The sequence below is a fragment of the Haemorhous mexicanus genome, chromosome Z, assembly GCF_027477595.1.
Source record: "Haemorhous mexicanus isolate bHaeMex1 chromosome Z, bHaeMex1.pri, whole genome shotgun sequence".
NCBI lineage: Eukaryota > Metazoa > Chordata > Aves > Passeriformes > Fringillidae > Haemorhous > Haemorhous mexicanus.
Genome location: NC_082381.1, coordinates 50,184,587 through 50,203,647, shown reverse-complemented (window position 1 = coordinate 50,203,647; position 19,061 = coordinate 50,184,587). Strand labels below are relative to the sequence as shown.

Sequence of the window (19,061 nt, the reverse complement as noted above, 5' to 3'; positions counted from 1 at the left end):
CCTGCTGTTGCAAAGTTACTGTTTATTCCTCTAACTTTGATCTGCCTTTCAAAACAGAATGACAAATAGGTTCTTTGGGGAATGCTTTTAAAGGACTTGTGAAAATGTATCTGTATAGTCCATTTTTGGTTAGCAGATTGTAAACTCCTTCTTAAAAGGAAAAAAGGCTAGTTACAAGACTATTTAATTAAAAACAGAACAAACCAACCAACCAAAACTAAAAAATACAACCCATCTAATCCAAGACTTTGAGAGAATGAGCTTGAGTGTAATTGATTTCTGCTTCAACCAGCAAGACCATCTACGTGGTGCATAGAGCATCTAATTTTATTTTTCAGTCTGTCAGACTTGAATATGGCTTAAGAGTTTCTCTAGTTGATGGTATATCCAAGTATAGAAAAGAAATTATTAATTGTAAGTGATAACAGTGATGCAATTTCTTTGCCTAGCTTTGATAATAGAACTATGAATCTCAGTTGTCTGTCATATTTAGGGTACCAAAATAGCTGTATTTGTTAAGCACAGATTTGCTGCTGTCTCTCCTGGTATAGCTTTACTCCTTCATTTAAAGCAGTTGGCAGCAGGTGTAAATATATACACAAACACTAGTAGATTATGGCATGCATGTTAAGAAGGGATTAAATTGTGTCACAGGTTTTAATCATGTTATTCTTTAATGCACTGCTACCAGCCACTCTTTGGATTAATGTAGTGAATGGCCTAGGAAAAACTGCTGCATTTCAGGTTTAAGTTTTAGATTTATGTTGCATTGCAGTAAGTTTGCAAAGAAAGGAATTCACCTCTCTTCATGACTGTCATTTACATATGATGGAGTTGATGTGATGTGCTTCAGTTGAATCATGTGCAGTACTACAGTTTAGGATTGGCAAGCATATATTAATATAAAAGTGCCTTTAGATGAAAGAGGAGAGAAATGTCTGCACTTCAGATAAGAATACCAATGAATGAATTAAGAGACTCAGAAGTAAAAACCCTGAGTTGATCAATAAGAATCTTGGGCATTTGAGCCCATAAGAAATGAGCTTTCAGTTGGTTCCACTTTTTTATATGAAAACAGGCTTTGGGGTAAATTGTGCTTTGGGCCCAAACTCAAAATCTGTACCTCTAGTACACTTACGCCATTAAGAATATTCTTAATCTTATATTATACAATTTTCACATAATTTTTCCTTTTCTGTAGCTGTCACAGGCACATTCACACATATTCATATGAAAAACTGAATATGTGTGTGTGTGTATACACACACAAAAACATACAAATATATATACATGCAGTGTTGGAAGTAATGCAGTACATCAGTGGATCAATAATTGAATGTGAAAAATAATTCTTTGCATAAAAAGTACATTTCAATCACTGAATATTGGGCATGAAATCAGAGTTTTTTCTCTTCGAGTAGCATATGCTGAGCAAGTACTGAACAGTTTGTGCTTGGAGGGGGGTCAGCCTTCAGTCTTTGGAGGAAGCAACAACTGTTCCACTTCCACTTTGGCTGTTGCTTAGAATTTTAACTTGAAATACATTTTATCTTCAGCAGCTTTTTATTTATCTTTTTTTTTTTTTTTTATTTCTCAACAAATGCCTTTTTGAATTTGTGATACAACTGTTGCAGATAACTGTATCTGCAGTGCGGCCTCAGATACTGCATCACATTTAATGACTGTTGGAGATGAACCGGTGCTAAATAAATTAAATAAAGTTTCTGCCCTCCCTGTTTAGGTAACTAAACTAGTTACTAGTAAAACTAACTAGTGTGACTGTTCATAATCTGTGTTCTGTTGTCTCTGCAATGTTTTACAGCTAGTTAACAGGACTCAATGAGCTGTTGCTTGCTTTTAGCAATAGTAGCTCTTCTGTTGAGATTTGTACAGTAGTTACTGTTTGAATGAAAAATACTGATTTTTGTGTACAGGAATTAAATCAGCAAGATAGTTCTGCTAAAACATAAAAACAGCAAGGTATAAAATTTTTCCCATGCCAGAGGAGAATAATAAGCTGACACATTCTGATCCAGGATTTCTGTACATGTTAGTTGTTTGGTTATATTTCTGTTGCTTATGGGTTGAGTCCTTCTTTTCAGAGATTTTTGTTAGCTCTAGCAAAGACTTTGAACCTTAGAGGCTATTGTGGAAAGAAAAACCCAATGAAACTGCCACCAGAGTGAAAGAAGACCAGAGGCTAGAAAGGTCTGATCAGTGGGAGGAAGAGATAGAACTCCAAAAGATCAACATTAAATAGTAGTTCACTTTAAAATAGGTATGGTGCTGGTGTAAAGAGATGGACAAAAAGCACCTAGAAGCATGAAAGCAGGACAAATATAATGTGTTTTAAGTACTGACTAGAGATTCAGTCCAGTGAGCATACCATTTTGGGAAGAATGGTGAAAGATCAATCTAGTAATAGCAAAACATGAACCCAGGAAGAAATACAAGGATGTCTAGAGAAAAGCTGTGTGTGAAGGACATGAAAATGTGATAATGAATAGGTTGAGCCCTTCCACTGAACAGAAAACAATGGAATTATTCTGCTGTCTTAAAAGAATGGCATCAAAGCACTGACAGAGGCAAAAGCAAGCTCACAAGGGTAAGAAGTGATGTTTCATTTTTTTACCCTCCTGCTATTGGCATCACTCTCACTTTAGATTTTCTTGCATTAGTAATAGCTGATGCCAAGGGTCTGTTCCCATTGTGCTGTCAGGGTACAAGGACTTTGGGGTTTGCCACTTTATCCTGTTAGTGCTGTAACTGAGCTGCAGCAACTGGCATGGTTGGAAGAGTTGGGAGTTGGAGATGCTAGTGACATAGAAGAGCTTTTCATCTGCTGCTATGCTCTTATGCAGCAGGGCCACCACATGCTGGGTTGAGGGATCAAAAACTCCAGTGGCTGCTTGGCCTCTCTGGAATCTTTATCAGCCTTGAGAACTAGGACAGACTTTGACAGAGAGGACATGGACTAGGAATGGAGCTGTTTAAAGGGCAGACTTTCTAGGTGCCTTCTTCCACCCCCTCTGTGACAGTCCAGCACTTGACAAGGCTCTTGGAAATATCCCATGGATGGAGGGTGTCCACTTACTTGAAGATGGTTCATGTCACATTTCATTTTTGGTCTAGAGTGACATGAAGTTTACTGAAAACACAAAACCATATTATAATTAATATAGCAATTGCAGTACACAGTACAATTCACAATACCAATGACTCCCTTTACCAGTCCTTATGAAATATACTCTCACTGTCATGGCAGGTGTCCTCTGGTGTCAAGAAGGAATGGGAGGGTTGATCAGTTAAAGCCCATTGTTCTCTTTGAAATTCTTATGGCAGTTGTCTGGCTTTTATTTCTATGTGTTCATTCTCCCCCTGCTGGCCTGGTCTTCATTCTTGCTAAATAAGTACTGGTTGGTCCATTCAAACTTTGATAGCCATTTGTCCAAAACAAAGGCCACCCCATGTTCCCTCTGAGATAAAGTCATCTTTGTAACTGCTCTGGTCTGTCACTCCCTGAGCTTCAAAAGCATATCACTCTTGTCTGTGTTCTCTTGGCCTTTTTCCATATTTAGGACTTACTAGTCAGTCACATTCATATAAACCAACCCCAGAACCAGAAGTGCAAGAAAAATACATCTCTTTCTCCACAAACCCTTGGTGTGAGATAGGTTTAAGGCACAGCTTCTCTCTGAAACCAGGCTCAGATATCATGTGTAACAGGGCATTCTTTTTGCTATAGCATGTTTCTGTCTAGTCCTACATTAGCAGAATGTAGAAATTGCAATGCAAAGGAGGCTAAATAGATCCAAACTGAAGTTACTCAGAACTGCTGTGAACAGATTATTCTTGCAGTGCATTAACTTCTCAATGGACTTGTCTTGGGCTACTGTTCAGTTTTTCTCTGAGGGATTGTTTACGTCCTCTGCCCTCCCCTGCCCAGTGCCAGTACTCCTTAAATTGCTAATGATGTGATAGGGCTTAACTGTGTTTTCCTGTGGGCATCCCATGCATAAATTGGTGTTCTCCACCATTCAGTCTTCATCAGGCAGCTTGTTTGTCAGGAAAAGGTGCTTAAAATTCATGTAAGTTTGGAAAGGATCAATTTACAACAAAAGAACACAGATTTTCCAACTATAAAACTCTATCTTTGAGGCAAGCAGAAATTAACTTGCTTGTCAAATAGGCTCTGGTTGGTTTGTGCAAATTCTGCATTTCCTAATGTAGGTAAGGTAAGTACGTTAAAAAGTGTTTTCAGTTGGCCACTATTTTCTGCTGTTGGATATTTTTAAAAAAGATTAAGCTAGGCCATCACCCATGCTTGTGCAAAAATCAGTGTTCCTAAAAATTTAATTCTTTTGGGAAGTCTTCACTGTTGTGGTAAGTATAAAAGTATAGAGTATTTAAGATAATGCCTGTTCCTAAAAATTAATCCTATATAATCATAGAGGAAGGAGGAATAACAACTAAAATCCCATTGATCTGTCTTACTGTGCTTTTTTCACTGTGTAACTGTATCCCAACAATTCAAATGCAGGTACTGTTTTCCAATGTGAGTTCCTAGAAATGTAGAGCCAGAAAGTCTCTATTTTTGAAATTTTAAAAATATGTGTTTTAAGAATCTGTGCTTTAATTAAAGATTTTCAGGCAGCTGAGTGTGTTGTGGTTTTTCAGTGCACATATGAGTCAGTCTGGTACAGAAATGATGGCTTTGTGATTATACTGGAAATAAAACAGAAAAAAACCTTCTGATTATTTTTAATTTTACACAGTTCATGTTTACACTTCCCACTATTGAGTATTTTGTATAAAATCAAATGCAATTTGCAGTATTTTCAAATGACACACAAATGCATATTGAACTTATTAATATTACAAGATAATATGAAGCTTTATCTTAAAAATACTGTCAGCAAAATAAACTTTCATTCTGTCAATCCAAGTTAAAAAAATATGATTAGAAATATACAGTTTAAAAATAATCAGGATGAACAGTACTGATTAGTCAAGAAATTTTAGACCTTGGTAGCCTCTATATGAGTTTATATATGACAGTCTGCAAATGATTAATATAAAAAATGCAGTGCAACAAACTGGTGAACATCACATTTATGTTTTGTTTTGGTTTTTTTCTACAATCTCTTACCGTTTTAAATCAGTAGTGCTTCCTCTACTGTCATACTGGGGCAAAAAGACAAGGTCTAGGTAAGTGTCTTGAGTTTTTTTGATGCTGTAATGGAAAGCAGCAATTTTACCCGAGATATATTACAACTATTGAGCATGTAGTATCTTTTGAGCTAAGAAATTGAGGAAGAATCCATCTGTCACATATTTGAAAGAGGAAGGAATTTCTAAGAAGAATCTCCTAACTGATAACAGCAGAAGTAACTTCATTGAGCTGCTCTATTATACAAAGATATTCAAAGGTGAGGCAGCTGTCATAACATATTCCGTTTTGGCACATAATACTTCACAATTCAGAAAAAATTTAGAAACCAAGATCTTCCTCACACATGGCCACTCTTCATTCTTGTACCTAAGACACCTTTGGTGTGGTGTATTAAAAAATGTTAGACAATCTAATAAAAATTCATAACAAACTAAGCAGTGTGGCAGAATGAGGTAATGAGTTAATTTTCCATATAAGGCTGTTTGGAAAGTTGAGATGTAAAATCCCTTTGACATTTATGTGTTTTTCACTGAGAGTGGGTGGTGGATGGGGTATCCTGACACACATTGATGCTAAACATGCAGTTTTGGTTTAGCTAGAGTTGCTATTGTTTGTGCACTTGGATTATGCAAATTTACTTCTAATGAACCTAGAAGTGCTAACTACTCTGCTGGTTACTTTAAATGAGACAAATTCTGATTTGCAATTTGGAAGGGGTGAGAAAGAGACCAATTATTTTCAGGTTAAAGAAAAAGATGCCAAAAGAAGGAGGTCGGCTGAGAGAAGGGCATGGCCAAACACAGTAAATATTACTAAATCTTTATCTGGTTCTTACTTCACTATTTGCATCCCTTTTGCCTTCCAAGATGAAAATTTTGTTCAAAAAGAAGCATAGGCTCATATTTGCACAACAGACCTACTATCGTGGTTACCTGTATGTAAGCTTTTGCACAAAATGGCTTATTAAAAAACCCACCCAACCAAAAAAAATCCAAACCACACAACCTCCACTAAAAAATCCTAACCAACCAAACCCAAAACCCCCTAGACTGCAACAACCCCAGAAAAACCAAATAACCTCTGCCAAAACAAACAAAGCAACCCCATTCAAAGCCAAAGAAATTTTAATTGCCTTATTGAGATCAGTCCCTCTCTTGCAGATGCTTTTTATTTGGAAGAAAAGGGAGTGAAGAAGGAAATTTAAGAAGAAAACAAAATTTTTTCAGTCTGAGCCTTCAGTGGTCCTTTATTTTGCATTAAACCTGCTCTTTTTAACTTGTATTCATGTTTGCAGGTTTTGATTATCTAAGCACATGGATGTTAGCTGTAAGCTTACTTACACTTCACATCCTGTTTCCTCTCCAATTCATGATTCTTTTGCTAGAAAATGTTTTCAAACCACGGTGTGATATTCATACTGGCATTCAAAAATCACCAGCCTAACAGAAGGCTTAGTTTCCATTCAAAAGGTTGTAGGTTGAAACCAGTCATTGAACATTTACATTCATGGAAATTTCCCCCTCACAGAGGTAATCTGCATCTTTAAAAACATCAGTTATTCCATTACTAATATTGCAGATCTCTCAATTTCCTCCACTTTGTACCGCAAGAGTCATTAAATCAACTGTTAATTAAATCAACAGATAACTGATTCATATTTAAGGCTATGTGGTAAGAGCCCTCATCTGAGGGATATGCAGCTAAAACCATCAGCTAGCTGGTGGACAAGAGTACATCAGTTTTCAAATGTCATAATGTGAAAAGTAGTAGGAAAAAAAAAAATCACTCTAGACCTGTAGGGGTTAAAAATTTCAGTCTCAAGCAGTTTCCTCTAAAAATTATGCTGCTTTTTACCAGAGGTAAATTGTAGGTCTTAAAGTGTTAGGTGTCAAAATTTTCACTTGTCCCTGAATTCCACTATCTCAGTCATATGGCACCTTTATTTTCCCTTTATTTTGTGTGCTGCACTCATTAAGTGTCCCAAAGCACTGTCCACATGTTATCAAATGTACCAATGAAATCTGAGGGGGGATTCTTACCTTTTATATATGGTAATTTAAAGTTTCATGTAAAGGACTTGATAGGAAAAACAGTAATGTTTCAGTGGTGAAACAGTAATGACATTTCAATATGACATCACTGCTTTAAATGCTTGTGGTTTTCCTCCCCTTTAAAATCATACCAGATTTAAAGCAGTTATAACTAGTTCAAAGATCAATTGGTTGTGAACAACTGAAAAGCTGTCATTACTAAAAACAAGTTAATCACTTACAATTAGTTTTTCCTAAATAAACCACACAACCTTTGACAATAAAGCACTCTTTGGTGGACAAGTTACATTGTGTACTCAGTACTGCAGCTTCATAAAAAAACTTCATACAAAGTAAGAAAGAACTGCCAATCAACATAGGAGAGTACCAATATTATTAGAAATAAAAGCTTTTGTGGTTGATTCTCAGACTCAAGTGAAGACTTCAGCCCAGTCTGAATGCACAACACAGATTTATATACTTAAAAGCTCCCACCATCTGGTGATCAGCAGCTAAGTGATTGCCATCACAATTCATACACATGCATCATACATACTAGCAAGCCCTCTTTATAATAGAGAGCTTAAATATTTACACCTGAGTCTGAACAAAAGTAGATTATGTTTGTTTTGAGAAAGTATTACCATGGTAGAAAAAAGTCTACCAAACATGTCGATGGTTCATTTTATTCTACAAGTAAAAAAGAGATTGTTCTATTTCATTTTTTACTGAAAAATAGAGCCAAAGTGATCTTCCTTGAATTGCATCAAGTCCCCTCTATATCCCCTTCACTCCTGAATATCCTCTTCAACACTGGTGGCTTATTCGAAATTCAACGCAATACTGTTCTAGTCCTTGTGATGGATTGGCTGTTGAAATAAAACATATTTGAGGAAAAAGTTAAACAATACTCAGTATGTATTTCAAGCAAGCATTTCTGGTAAGGTAAAATGAGCAAATGATACTTCAAAGAAAGAAAAAAAAAAGAGTCACTGCATTTAGTAACACAGCAATACTGATTGTCAAGAATGCACAGATTGGTCTGATCACAGACAATATGAAGAAAATTCTGTTCCATACAGAAATACAAAAGGGTATTCAAAGTACCAGAATTTAATTAAGCACATTTGTGTAAAGCATTCCTTTTCTTTTTCTCCCTCTAAAGTATCAGACTGCAGGAAAAGTGGGAAGAGCAGGACAGAAACAGAAACATTTTTATTTTTTAAAAGCTAGGTTTAGATTATATATAGAAAAGTTCTGAAATGCTGCAGGTAGTTTTCAGTATTTTAACAAGGGTGTAGAAGACTGCTTTGTAATGCCTGGCAAAGCAAAGGCATATGAGATTTTTACAGTGTATTCCTCTTCGTTAGCTTTTGTGATATTCCTTATACAGTTTTCATTTCTTTTCCCCATACTCCCCATTATAATTTTTTGTAATAACTTTACCTGCATTCCCCCTAAAGCACCTTTACCCATCAAAATGCCTTTAACACTTAGGATTTCATTTCTAATCAACTACTTACTACAAATTAAATTTTAATTCTGTTCTGTGTGGTGACATGGAAAAGACCGTTTAACTTGTCTCTTATGACTCGGTTTGGCTGTGAAGTATGCACCTTGTTAAAATACAGACATGAACTTCTCAGTAACTGGCAAATTTACAGGGAAGATGTCTTAACTGGAGAAATAAGGGCATCCACAGACAAATCCTGGGTTATGGGCAAGAAATGTGATTTCCTGCAGTTCAAAACCAGTATTTCAATTACAAGATATGTGTTATGTCCATTAGTACTTTCTTTCATAGAAGGCAGCTGACATCTAAAGATGTTTTCCACAAAGGAAAAGCAGTGAGTGTTATAGATAGGATTGAAAATCCCTATGTCTTCTTTAAAAAGCCAGAATACTGTTTTAGATGTAAATAGCTGTTTTTGCTGAAAAATCATTCTGGAGACACCCCATGGTGGTGTCTTCAACAGTCTGAAGGATGAAACGACAAATGAATTCCCTAGCTGTGCAGATTATGCTGCATTAGGATGGATCACAAGTATTATTCACATACAAAAAGAATTGACTAAAGTAACATAAAGCAGTAAATGAGATTGATGTAAAAATGATGCAAGATGTTTCCACTGGAATGTATCAGAAAGAAAATGAAAGAATAAGGATATACAGTAATGTCAGTGAAGTTCAGTGAAATAAACAAAGTCTTGACAAAGACAGATGCTGGCTAGGGCAGGATGTCAATACTGTAGAAATAATTATTCTCTACCCTGCAATTCACTTCATCTAGATTCAGTTCAATGAATCTGAGTACTGTGAGGTAATGCAAACTGCTCATACTTAAAGAAACTAAACTTAAATGAAAAGGCATGCTTAAAAAGGACTGATACTTTTCCAAATGCTACAGGAAAATAAAAGGACACCTACAACACTAACAACAAGGTACTGCATTCTAAATCCATTAAATGGTCTGGTCATATCACAACACCCTTCAGAGGGACCAGCACACAATTAGCCCTCTCAGATTATATATAAAACAAGACATCTGTAACTGTGACACAATAAGAACAAATTTGATTATTGGATGGAAATATGAAAGTAACTGAACTTCTTAGACCTCCAAAGTTAGAAGAAAAAAACAGTATATGGTGAAGTATTTGGGGTAGAAGTTTTAGAAAGTCCATTAAAATATGAAGGAAGTAATTAATGATGTTTGAGATTGACTTGGTCCTTGGACTTCAGAGTCATACATCTGGCGATACACCTGTAGGACTTTTATGAAATTAATGAAATCTTCTGTGAACTCTATTTTAGGGATGCTGTTTTCTCCAAAGGATAGGTATTCATATCTCACACAATACAAAGGTTAGCTTAGAAAAGTGCTTTCCAGGAACTGAAAATCTCTCTTCAGATGACACACATCCATGAATGTAGATAAAAAATGTTGCAAGCGGGTTATCTTAAAACTGGGAGAGGCATGAAGAATAAAAACAGCAGGCAGAATCCCATCAATTCTATTCAGACCAAAACTGACATGATAAAATTGGGCAAAATGGAGAAAAAACCTAACCAACCAAAAAGAAAACCTGGAAAAATATCACTGATTTTTAGTAAAATACCTATTTCCTGAAAAAGGTCTTATTTTTTAATATGTTGCTCAATAAATCAAAACAAAGTGAGAACGATAATATCTGTGAATAGAATTTCCTGCACTCTACTGACTATTTCCACTGACTAACAGCACAAATTTTTCATAACTTCATTACCTTCAAGGTAACAGGATGAAGAAAGGGAAAGAAGAACTCGGTGAGGAAAAAGTTGCAAAACAACTTAAATGCTCAGAGATATTTATAAATCAAGCCACATAACATGGGAAGTAGTTATGTGCCATCTTTTACCCTTTCCAGTCAAAATCTCTTCAGCACCTGACAGACCCATTTTTCCCTAAAAGTTTAAGACAAATTCCAGTAAATTGTAAGCAATGGAAATTGTTTGGATAGTGTTTTGAACTATGCTCTCAGGCTAATCTTTTATAATGACCTGGAGAATTGCCACTGAGGGGTGTGATCACAGGCATACACAAAGATAAATAGCAGTAGTCTGGCCATGTGCTTCTGGGCCAAAAGGCACTTTCAGTCTTCCATAAATCCGTTAGAATTTAGAATTTCATTAAGCTTTACCAAACAGGTTTAGTTCAGATTATCAGCCATGGTCTCAGTAAAAAAAATCTCATACCAGTATACACACGCATTTTATACACTTCACCTTTCCACAGTCACTGCATTTCAGTTGTCTGTTGAATTCTTCCTAGTTTTGACTTCATGCACTGACTAGTATATAACTTAATGCTGGTAAGGAATTTTTCCATCTCTTACTCCAGACAAAGGGGTTTTCATGTTACCAAAATTCCTTGTCTTCAGCAATTCTCACTCACATTAAGAATTACTATTTAAAATTCTTGAACTTGGAAGACTGAGCAAGATAAATAAATTACTTTACTGAGGTGTTCTCAGTACATGACACAAACCATTTAATTGTTTCTCACTTTCCATTGCCAGGAGAAGGAGCTGAACTATGGCAAAGCTCCTGACAGCAGTGGATAGAACAGCTCAAAGTATTTGCCTAGAAAACGGTTACAGGATCTGTAAAGAGGGTAACTCTCACCTTTTTAAAATGTTTTTTCTTGCAGCAGACCTGGTAGTTCTTTTAGTAATGTCTGTACTGTCAGAAATGCTAGGTTCAGAGGTTTTATTTTTCTGAATACTGGACTGCAGAGTTACTCTGTAAAGAGTAGGAAAAAAGAAGGATTATATAATTGGAAAGTTCCTAAAAACACTGAAAAAAGGGTGTTACAATGGAGTTAACAGCTTAATATCAGCTTAATATCTATTTTCTGTTCGGTCTGTGCAAGGTTCCAGCTGTGAAAGTATGCACCATTTTAGAGATTCTGACCTAAGAGTAACTTAGATATTACTCTTTATTCTCCTGCTATTATTAGACTCTAATTTTCAGTGGCTTCACTGAGGCCAGTCATACGAGCAGATTACATTAGACTGGAAATAAAAACCTTCATTAATTAGTGCAAGTTGCAGTCTGGTCAGTTAATACTCTGAAGAAACTACTTTCACAGAATCCCATATATGAATACTGAATGCTTACTTTTGGAGCAAAAGTGAACAGGAATATACAGGGAGAAAACATACATTTCTATATTCATGTTACATACTCACCAAAAACATAAATGGAAAAAACCTCCAATGTTTTCATTGTTTTATATGGGTTTCAGAATTAGAACATGTATTTGATATAACACAATTTCATCTAAAATATATTCTTTATGCTGTAAAACTGATCAGCCACATTATTTTTACTATACACTTCTTGATTAGCAAACAAATATGTACATAACAACAAATTTTAAGTATTTTAAGTATTTTCTACTTGAAAAAATTTCTCTTAATAGTTCAGCCTTGCAAAATATTATTACCTGATTTGCAACTGTTCAAACAAAACAGCTAGTTGCTCAGGTAAGATACAAGGTTTCAATGACAAGTACTAACAAAGTGCAGTGCAAATTCTCCTGTAAACACAGGACATTCAAAGTTGAAGGAACTGCTTTTACAAGAGGCAGAGAAAACCACCCCCAGATACCTTCAACCTCATACTTCTTTAGACAGAACAAATTCTTCTAATGAAAATGTTTTCCTTGCATGCCCAAGGGGAAAACGTTTAAAACCTGAAAGCTTATGTTATAGTTTCTACTGTGATTGTAAAACAGTTTTAACAAGTTCTAATATTAAAATTCTTTTTTCAGTGCCACAGTTGTCATACAGAATGAACAAATTCAGTCTACCACACTTTCAACCAAGCACTAAAAATTACAGCAATGGTGAAATAAGACTTGCATGATACCATTCATCTGTGCTGATAGAAACTTCTAGGAAAGAAAAGCACGAGGTTATGCTGAACCTCATAACATTTGGTCACTGAAATATAAACATGCAGAAATCATGGCACATTCTGGTTTACTAGTGCTCATGCAGCCAGAAATATGGAAAAATCATAATCCTTAATTTCTCCTTAAATACGTACATTTGGTGTCTCTGCATAAAAGGCATGCAATGTACATATAAAAGAAAGCAAAAGTTATTGGAATGCAATTTTTGTCATCTCTCTTTCATAAACACTCATTTTTTCTAGATACCAGAAGTTCAGAAAACTGGTCAATATACATGGCTTAAACCCATATACGTATCTAACATGAACTAAAATATGAGCCAGCAGTGTGCCCTTGTTGCCAAGAAGGCCGCTAGTGTTCTGGGGACCACCAGGAATACCACTGCCAGCAGGTCAGAAGAGGTGATCCTACCCCTTTACTCAGCCCAGGTGAGGCACATCTGGTGTGCTGTGTCCAGTTCTGGGCTCCTCAGTACAAGAGAGACATGGATGTCCTGAAGAGAGTCCAGTGGAAGGATATGAAGATGATGAAAGGACTGGACATCTCTCTCATGAGAAAAGGCTGAGGGAGCTGGGTCTGTTCATTCTCCAGAAGAGATAACAGAGGGGACTTCATCAATGTCTGTCAGTATCTGAAGGCAGAGTGTCAAGAGCCAGTCTCTGCTTGGTGGTGCTGAGCAATAGGAGGCATTGGGCACAAACTGATGCATAGGAAGTTCCACCTGAATGTGAAGAATTTCTGAACTTCTGAACCTAACACCCAAACTTCTTTACTGTGCAGGTGACTGAGCACTGGAACAGATTGTCCAGAGAGGTTGTCAAGTCTCCCACACTGGAGATTCAAGAACCATTTGGATGCAATCCTGTGCCATGTGCTCTGGGATGACTCTACAAGAGCAGGGAGGCTGGACCAGATGACCCACTGTGGTCTATTTCAACATTTATCCATTCTGTGATTCTGTGAAGCATTATGAATGCTCAAGATAGCATTTTGCACAAACATTTAAATATTCATCTTTTCAACATATCATAAGGTAGCCCTTACTTCCCAGAAAATTTAATCCTATCTGTTCAAAACGAAGAAACAAAATAAAAGAAGCATTAAGTGGAAATGTGACTTATAATAAAAATAGCTGTTAGTTAAACAAAACAACCACAAAAACATCCTTGTAAGTTTGCTGCATTTGCCAAAGGGAGATAACAAGATGCCTTATGGGATCAGCTCAGAGCCAGGCGTGAGCAGGGTGGAATCTTTAACATCAACTGATCTTCAGTAGATATGTCATTTTTACATCTCAGATATATGCAACTTCACTGGGCTACTCTACAGTAAAGAATAATTGAAATTGCTGTGAACAAAGCATTTGCTAAACTATCACACAGACATTTTAAAATCAGACTAGAATTCCAGACTTCCAAGGCTGATAGCACCTCAAGGAAAAGAGACAAGGCTCCATTTACACCACTGCTTGACAGGCTGTTGTAATTAAACATCCAGTGTTGCCTTTGACCCTCACAGCTGTCAGCTGAGGAGCAACAACAATGCTATCACAGCTTTTATTAGAATGCTACTGCATATATGTTAAAGGTGAGAGAGGAAACTAATGTATGGAATTTTGGTTTAGCACAATTAGACTAACAGCCTCACTTGATAGCAGGTTCAATAGATAGGTTTTATAATGGATGTGAGATGAAGCCTTGGTAGAAGAAATAGTGCCAAAATGTCAGCCTGAAAAAAATATCCCAAACTATATTAGAGAAGTGTAAGATCTCAGGACACCTACCTTACTGCTTTGGAGCTGTTCACATAAAATAGTAAGTCACACAACTTCCAGAAACACCAGCAAACCCATCTGTTGTACACAAAGGTTTTCTAACTCAATGGGATATGATAAAAAATGAAAAAAACCAACCAAACACCACCACCACCAAAATCCCACCAAAAATAAACAAAAACAACAACAACACAAAAAAACCCTAAAAAAGAACTACAAAAAACCCCCACTACTGTGCAGTATATAGGATGTTGTAATAGTCACATTACATTTGCATTGTAAGAATTTTTCATCTCCAATTCATCTGTAATGGAAACCTCACTTGGTAGTTCTGATCCTAAATACACACCACAAATAGCAGACTAGTTTATACACTACTTTCTTATTCAAGCTAATACCTTGGTCTTTAAACAAATAAAGAAAGACCTGTTTGAATGGAACTGTGCTTGGGCAAGGAGCAGTAACTTTTAAGTAACTCACAACTTTTATTCACCATTTAACTCAGCATGAGGGCAGAACATAGGCACACCACCAGGACACAAAAACCCAAACTCCACAACTCGAGACAAAATCCACAAAACTTGAATTGCAAGCAGTGTAATACACATTGGGCAGAAATCAATCCAAATAACAAGCGTTTTTAAAAAATTGTGATTGCAGAATCCTAAACAGGGACGAAGAAAAAAGAGGTTACACAGGTTCATGTCCTCTCTGTCTGCAAAAGGTATTTCAGTCTTGCCAGCCAATCTGGGCAACCTGTCTTACAAGGTCTGTCAAGTGCAATACTATTTTCTCCTTTATCCCCCCATGATTTTTAAGAAAATAGACCTGAGACCTCTACTACTCTTCCAAGTCATCAACGGGCAACAAGTGACCAACAACTCTTCAGCACACAGGGCTCCAGCAAACACAACTGCCAGGCTAGCTCAGATTGATCCATGATCCTTACTGATTATTTGATCTCTTAAAACATGAGATATTAGCTGCAGAAAGAAGAGACAGTTAGGCAAGCTTTTAAGAAAAGCCTAAGTGTTTTCTCTCCCTATCCTTAAGCCACACTGTACCATTGTTAATCTTGAAAATCAAGCAGCAGCACCAGTAATTGGAAAGTCACAGCAAATGGGAGTAACAAAATTGCTTGCATCACATCTAGCGGAATCCAACAGTCTTTTTTCATCTAGCAAGGAATAAGAGTTTCTAGGTTTTAGACAGAACACAGACACGTAAGAGAAAGAAAGGATGATAGTTGACTGAAATTGATCTTACAGCACAGTACAACAAAACAAAGCATGGATTGTTTCACCTCTTTAACCAGTGTTTTAAGTTTAGCTTTTTAGTATGTGTTCAGAACACATACTAAAGTCTGAGGTCTGACTTCCAGAGACCATTGAGAAAAGAAAGAGTGCTTCATTCACTGTAAAACTTTGAAAACACACCTCTCATGGTATTTGGAATAATGCCTCTCAAGTAAGTTATTTGACAAGGTTAGGGAAAAAATTAAGCTGAAGTGATCTTTATTTCTTTATAATTTCTTTCTCAAAAAGAACAGATTAAGATGACCTCTTAATGACCAGTGAAGGCTAACTGAATAACTAACCTGTCCAAAGTCTCCCTGTCCTCATTCTATAGTTATCCAGTCCCTTAGCAGAAAGAGTTTCATGCTTTTTAAAAAGTGCAGACAAAAAGTTGTAAGGACAAAGATATGGATGACAGAAAAATCTCAACCTTCATGCCTGTCAGGAGACAATGTCTTTTCTTAATTAGTAAAAGACTTTCTGACTATTTTTTAATCTGAGACCACCAAGATTTCAAGTATTCTCCCAAAGTAATCAATCATTCTCCTTTGAAGGTGGTGATGACAGAGCAGCTCCAGGGAGGCTCAGAAACAAGCAAAAAGTTCATTTGCACTTCCTCAGAGTTCTGTGTGCTGTTGGAATTTTATTTGACCAGAATATGTAAGTTGTCATTTGATGAAAACATTGCACCTTTTAAGTAGAAGCAAGGCAGAGAAATCACAGCAGCTACTATGATGAAAGTGGAGTGAAGAGTGAAAACTGTACTCAAGGAACTGATGTGCTATTAATGTTTACTCAGCTGCTGAATCCAAGTAACAGAATAAAGGAATGTAAGTAGTGTCCTAAAGCTCTAGAAAACATAATTGTGAACAAAAGATGATGAAACCAGACTGGCTGGGTAAACAAGCGAGCCAGGACTTAACACTGCAACCTGTCCTATCTTCTTTTATGTCAAAAAGATAAAAAAAGTAATGTTTTATGACATGGCATACAATATTTGATCTCTTTGTAGAAACAAAGACTTACTGACATTTCTAACAAATTCTAATTCTTGGCATTTCATGGGAATAAAATCATGTGTTGGGAAACTAGCCTAGTTTTTAAGTTCACGAACTTCAAAGTAAAACTGAAGCTAACATCTGCATCTGCAATATGCAAAGGATAGGATCATATTTTAAAGCAGCACTTTTTTATTTCTTACAGATAATTTTGCTTGTGTCGTTTTGCTTATCTGCAGGGAAGAAACACTTCAAAACTAAGAATTACTCTAATTATAAGAGCTCTTTGCCTTTGTATATTGTAAGCCAGCCATAAAAATCACTCAATTATTCCAAATAATATACGCAAGAATATAACAAAGCCAGAGCAGTGAAATTCACCCTTGCAGCAAAGCCAGTAAGAAAAAGACATGAAAACATGCATTTAAGAGACATACTAGACAGAAAGTGTGAGCTATTGTAGAGAAATGGAATGGGACACTTACACAGTGGCTCTCTCTCAGGGGGTCCTGATGGTTACTATGTTCTTAAACCATCTAGACAGAATAGCAGGCTGGGCAGAAGGGAGCCACATATAATCCACCAGATGACAATGCTACACAGTGTAGACACCAGCATAGCTAGGAGCCATCTAAAAAGGGATTGGAGGGGGAGGAAGAGATGAAAAAAAATTCAAAAGCAAAAGCTATTGGTGCATTTTAGCTTGTTTCAAGTTCTTCAAAAGGATACTGCTCTATAAACTTTGCCAAGCATTTCTTAATTTCTATGACTAACAATCCATACAGCCATAAATTGCCAATGTAGTACCAATGTACTGCTGGAATCAAAGCAAATCTTCTGAAACCCTCATCAAGGTCACCTACTTCACAAAGTCTGTATCACTCTTGGAAAGAAGTGTGTGCAGGAGCAATACAACCCTGACCACTTGCTGCCATCTCTTATGCAGGCTCAGCCTGTATTCACACATCCTACTTCACAATCATACATTCTGAAACTAAAAGATTACATTGCAGACAGCTATGTTTGCAGAAACAAACAAATTATAAAAACAACCAGATGATGGGGTGTATTACCTTTCTGTGTAAGAAGTAAAAGCCAATTCATAATCCTTTGCCACAGGTGCAGAATATTGCTTATTAGAACATACATAAAATATCCAGTCATCAACACAAAAAGAAATTCTATAGCCAAGTTCAATAAACACTCTATACAAGTCCCTTGTGACTTAAAAGTAAATAATGCCTCTAGTTTTCAAAGACTAACTGCTCTTACTTTGCCCCCCCCACTCCACTTCTTTTTTCCTTTGAAATAAAACTACTTGGAAGATTTAGAAGCTTCTGTTTGTTTGCTTAGAAAAAAGTAATCAATTTCACTGCAAGAATAATTATTTTAACAGACTAAACTAAAAAGGAAAGAAACAGTAACCTCTTGTAGTAGAAAAAACTCCTGACTCCTGTAAGGCAGCTAAATATTCCTTGCAATAAAACAGTAACACAAAGGAATGTATGAGTTTATGCACTCATTTTTCCCTGAATTATTTCAGTACAAGTCACAAACCATAAAAATAACTCGGGGGAACAGAAAGAGGTAAACTGAAGCTCCTTGAGCGACAATGCACAATGTAAAAATGAGCTATAAGCTCCAGGTCAATTATTTTAACTCTACACAAGTACAGCTAATTAGAGCAGACATGCTGAAGAATGTTTCATGAGCCAAATAATATTTAAATAGTAGATAGGTCTTGTATTAAGAAGGCATTAAGACAATGGCTCTGAGTAGGTTATCCCACAGTCTACATTCATCATATGGAACATACATTAAGTGTGTGGCAATTAAGTACTTGACAACTAAGGCATTTCTGTGCCTTGGAAACTAATCTGCAAGGTAGTTGTTTTTCACTGTGCTCTTTGAGGTAACTGAGGTGATGCTTTTTGGTATTTTTTAAGTCAGCTGGGCATAGTCTATTGTATGAGTATGTTGTTTCTTTTATGGCTGCCTGTGTAAAGGATACGCATGAACAGAAGACAGTAATTTAAAACAAAAGCAGGAATCAGACATAGCAATGTGTGAAGGTTTCAAGAGATATATTCCTTTACCTTCAGCACATTTTTACTACATACTTCTCACTTTTTCTAAAAGTCTGATGACAGTGGCGATCTTGAAAAAGAAGAAATAGAAAATAAAAATGCCAGCAAGGTAGCAGCATCATGTCCTACAGAAGGACAACACAATAAAAGTCACGTTGACTGTGGCCTATGACTTTGGTCATGTGTGATTCACAAAAGTCTGACAGCCAGGGGTCACCATTGCTTTCCTAGCAATCAAATGCGATC

General features: G+C 36.4%; 1 protein-coding gene across 5 annotated transcripts in view; it reads right to left on the bottom strand.

Annotated features, from left to right (window-relative positions):
• Positions 1-4,745: 4,745 nt before the first annotated feature.
• The window catches only part of CDC14B (cell division cycle 14B), a 44,304-nt gene continuing 29,988 nt past the window's right edge, over positions 4,746-19,061 (bottom strand). The window contains exons 13-15 of one of the 5 annotated variants that reach the window (XM_059836697.1): positions 14,445-14,513; positions 11,368-11,484; positions 4,746-8,072 (exon numbers count right to left, since the gene is read on the bottom strand). In XM_059836697.1, the coding sequence (XP_059692680.1) occupies positions 8,036-8,072; positions 11,368-11,484; positions 14,445-14,513 (223 nt within the window). In that variant the 3' untranslated portion in view covers positions 4,746-8,035. Of the gene's footprint in view, positions 8,073-11,367; positions 11,485-14,444; positions 14,514-17,213; positions 17,360-19,061 lie in introns of those variants that run through there. The other 4 variants (XM_059836699.1, XM_059836698.1, XM_059836700.1 and 1 more) reach the window with 4 other exon arrangements.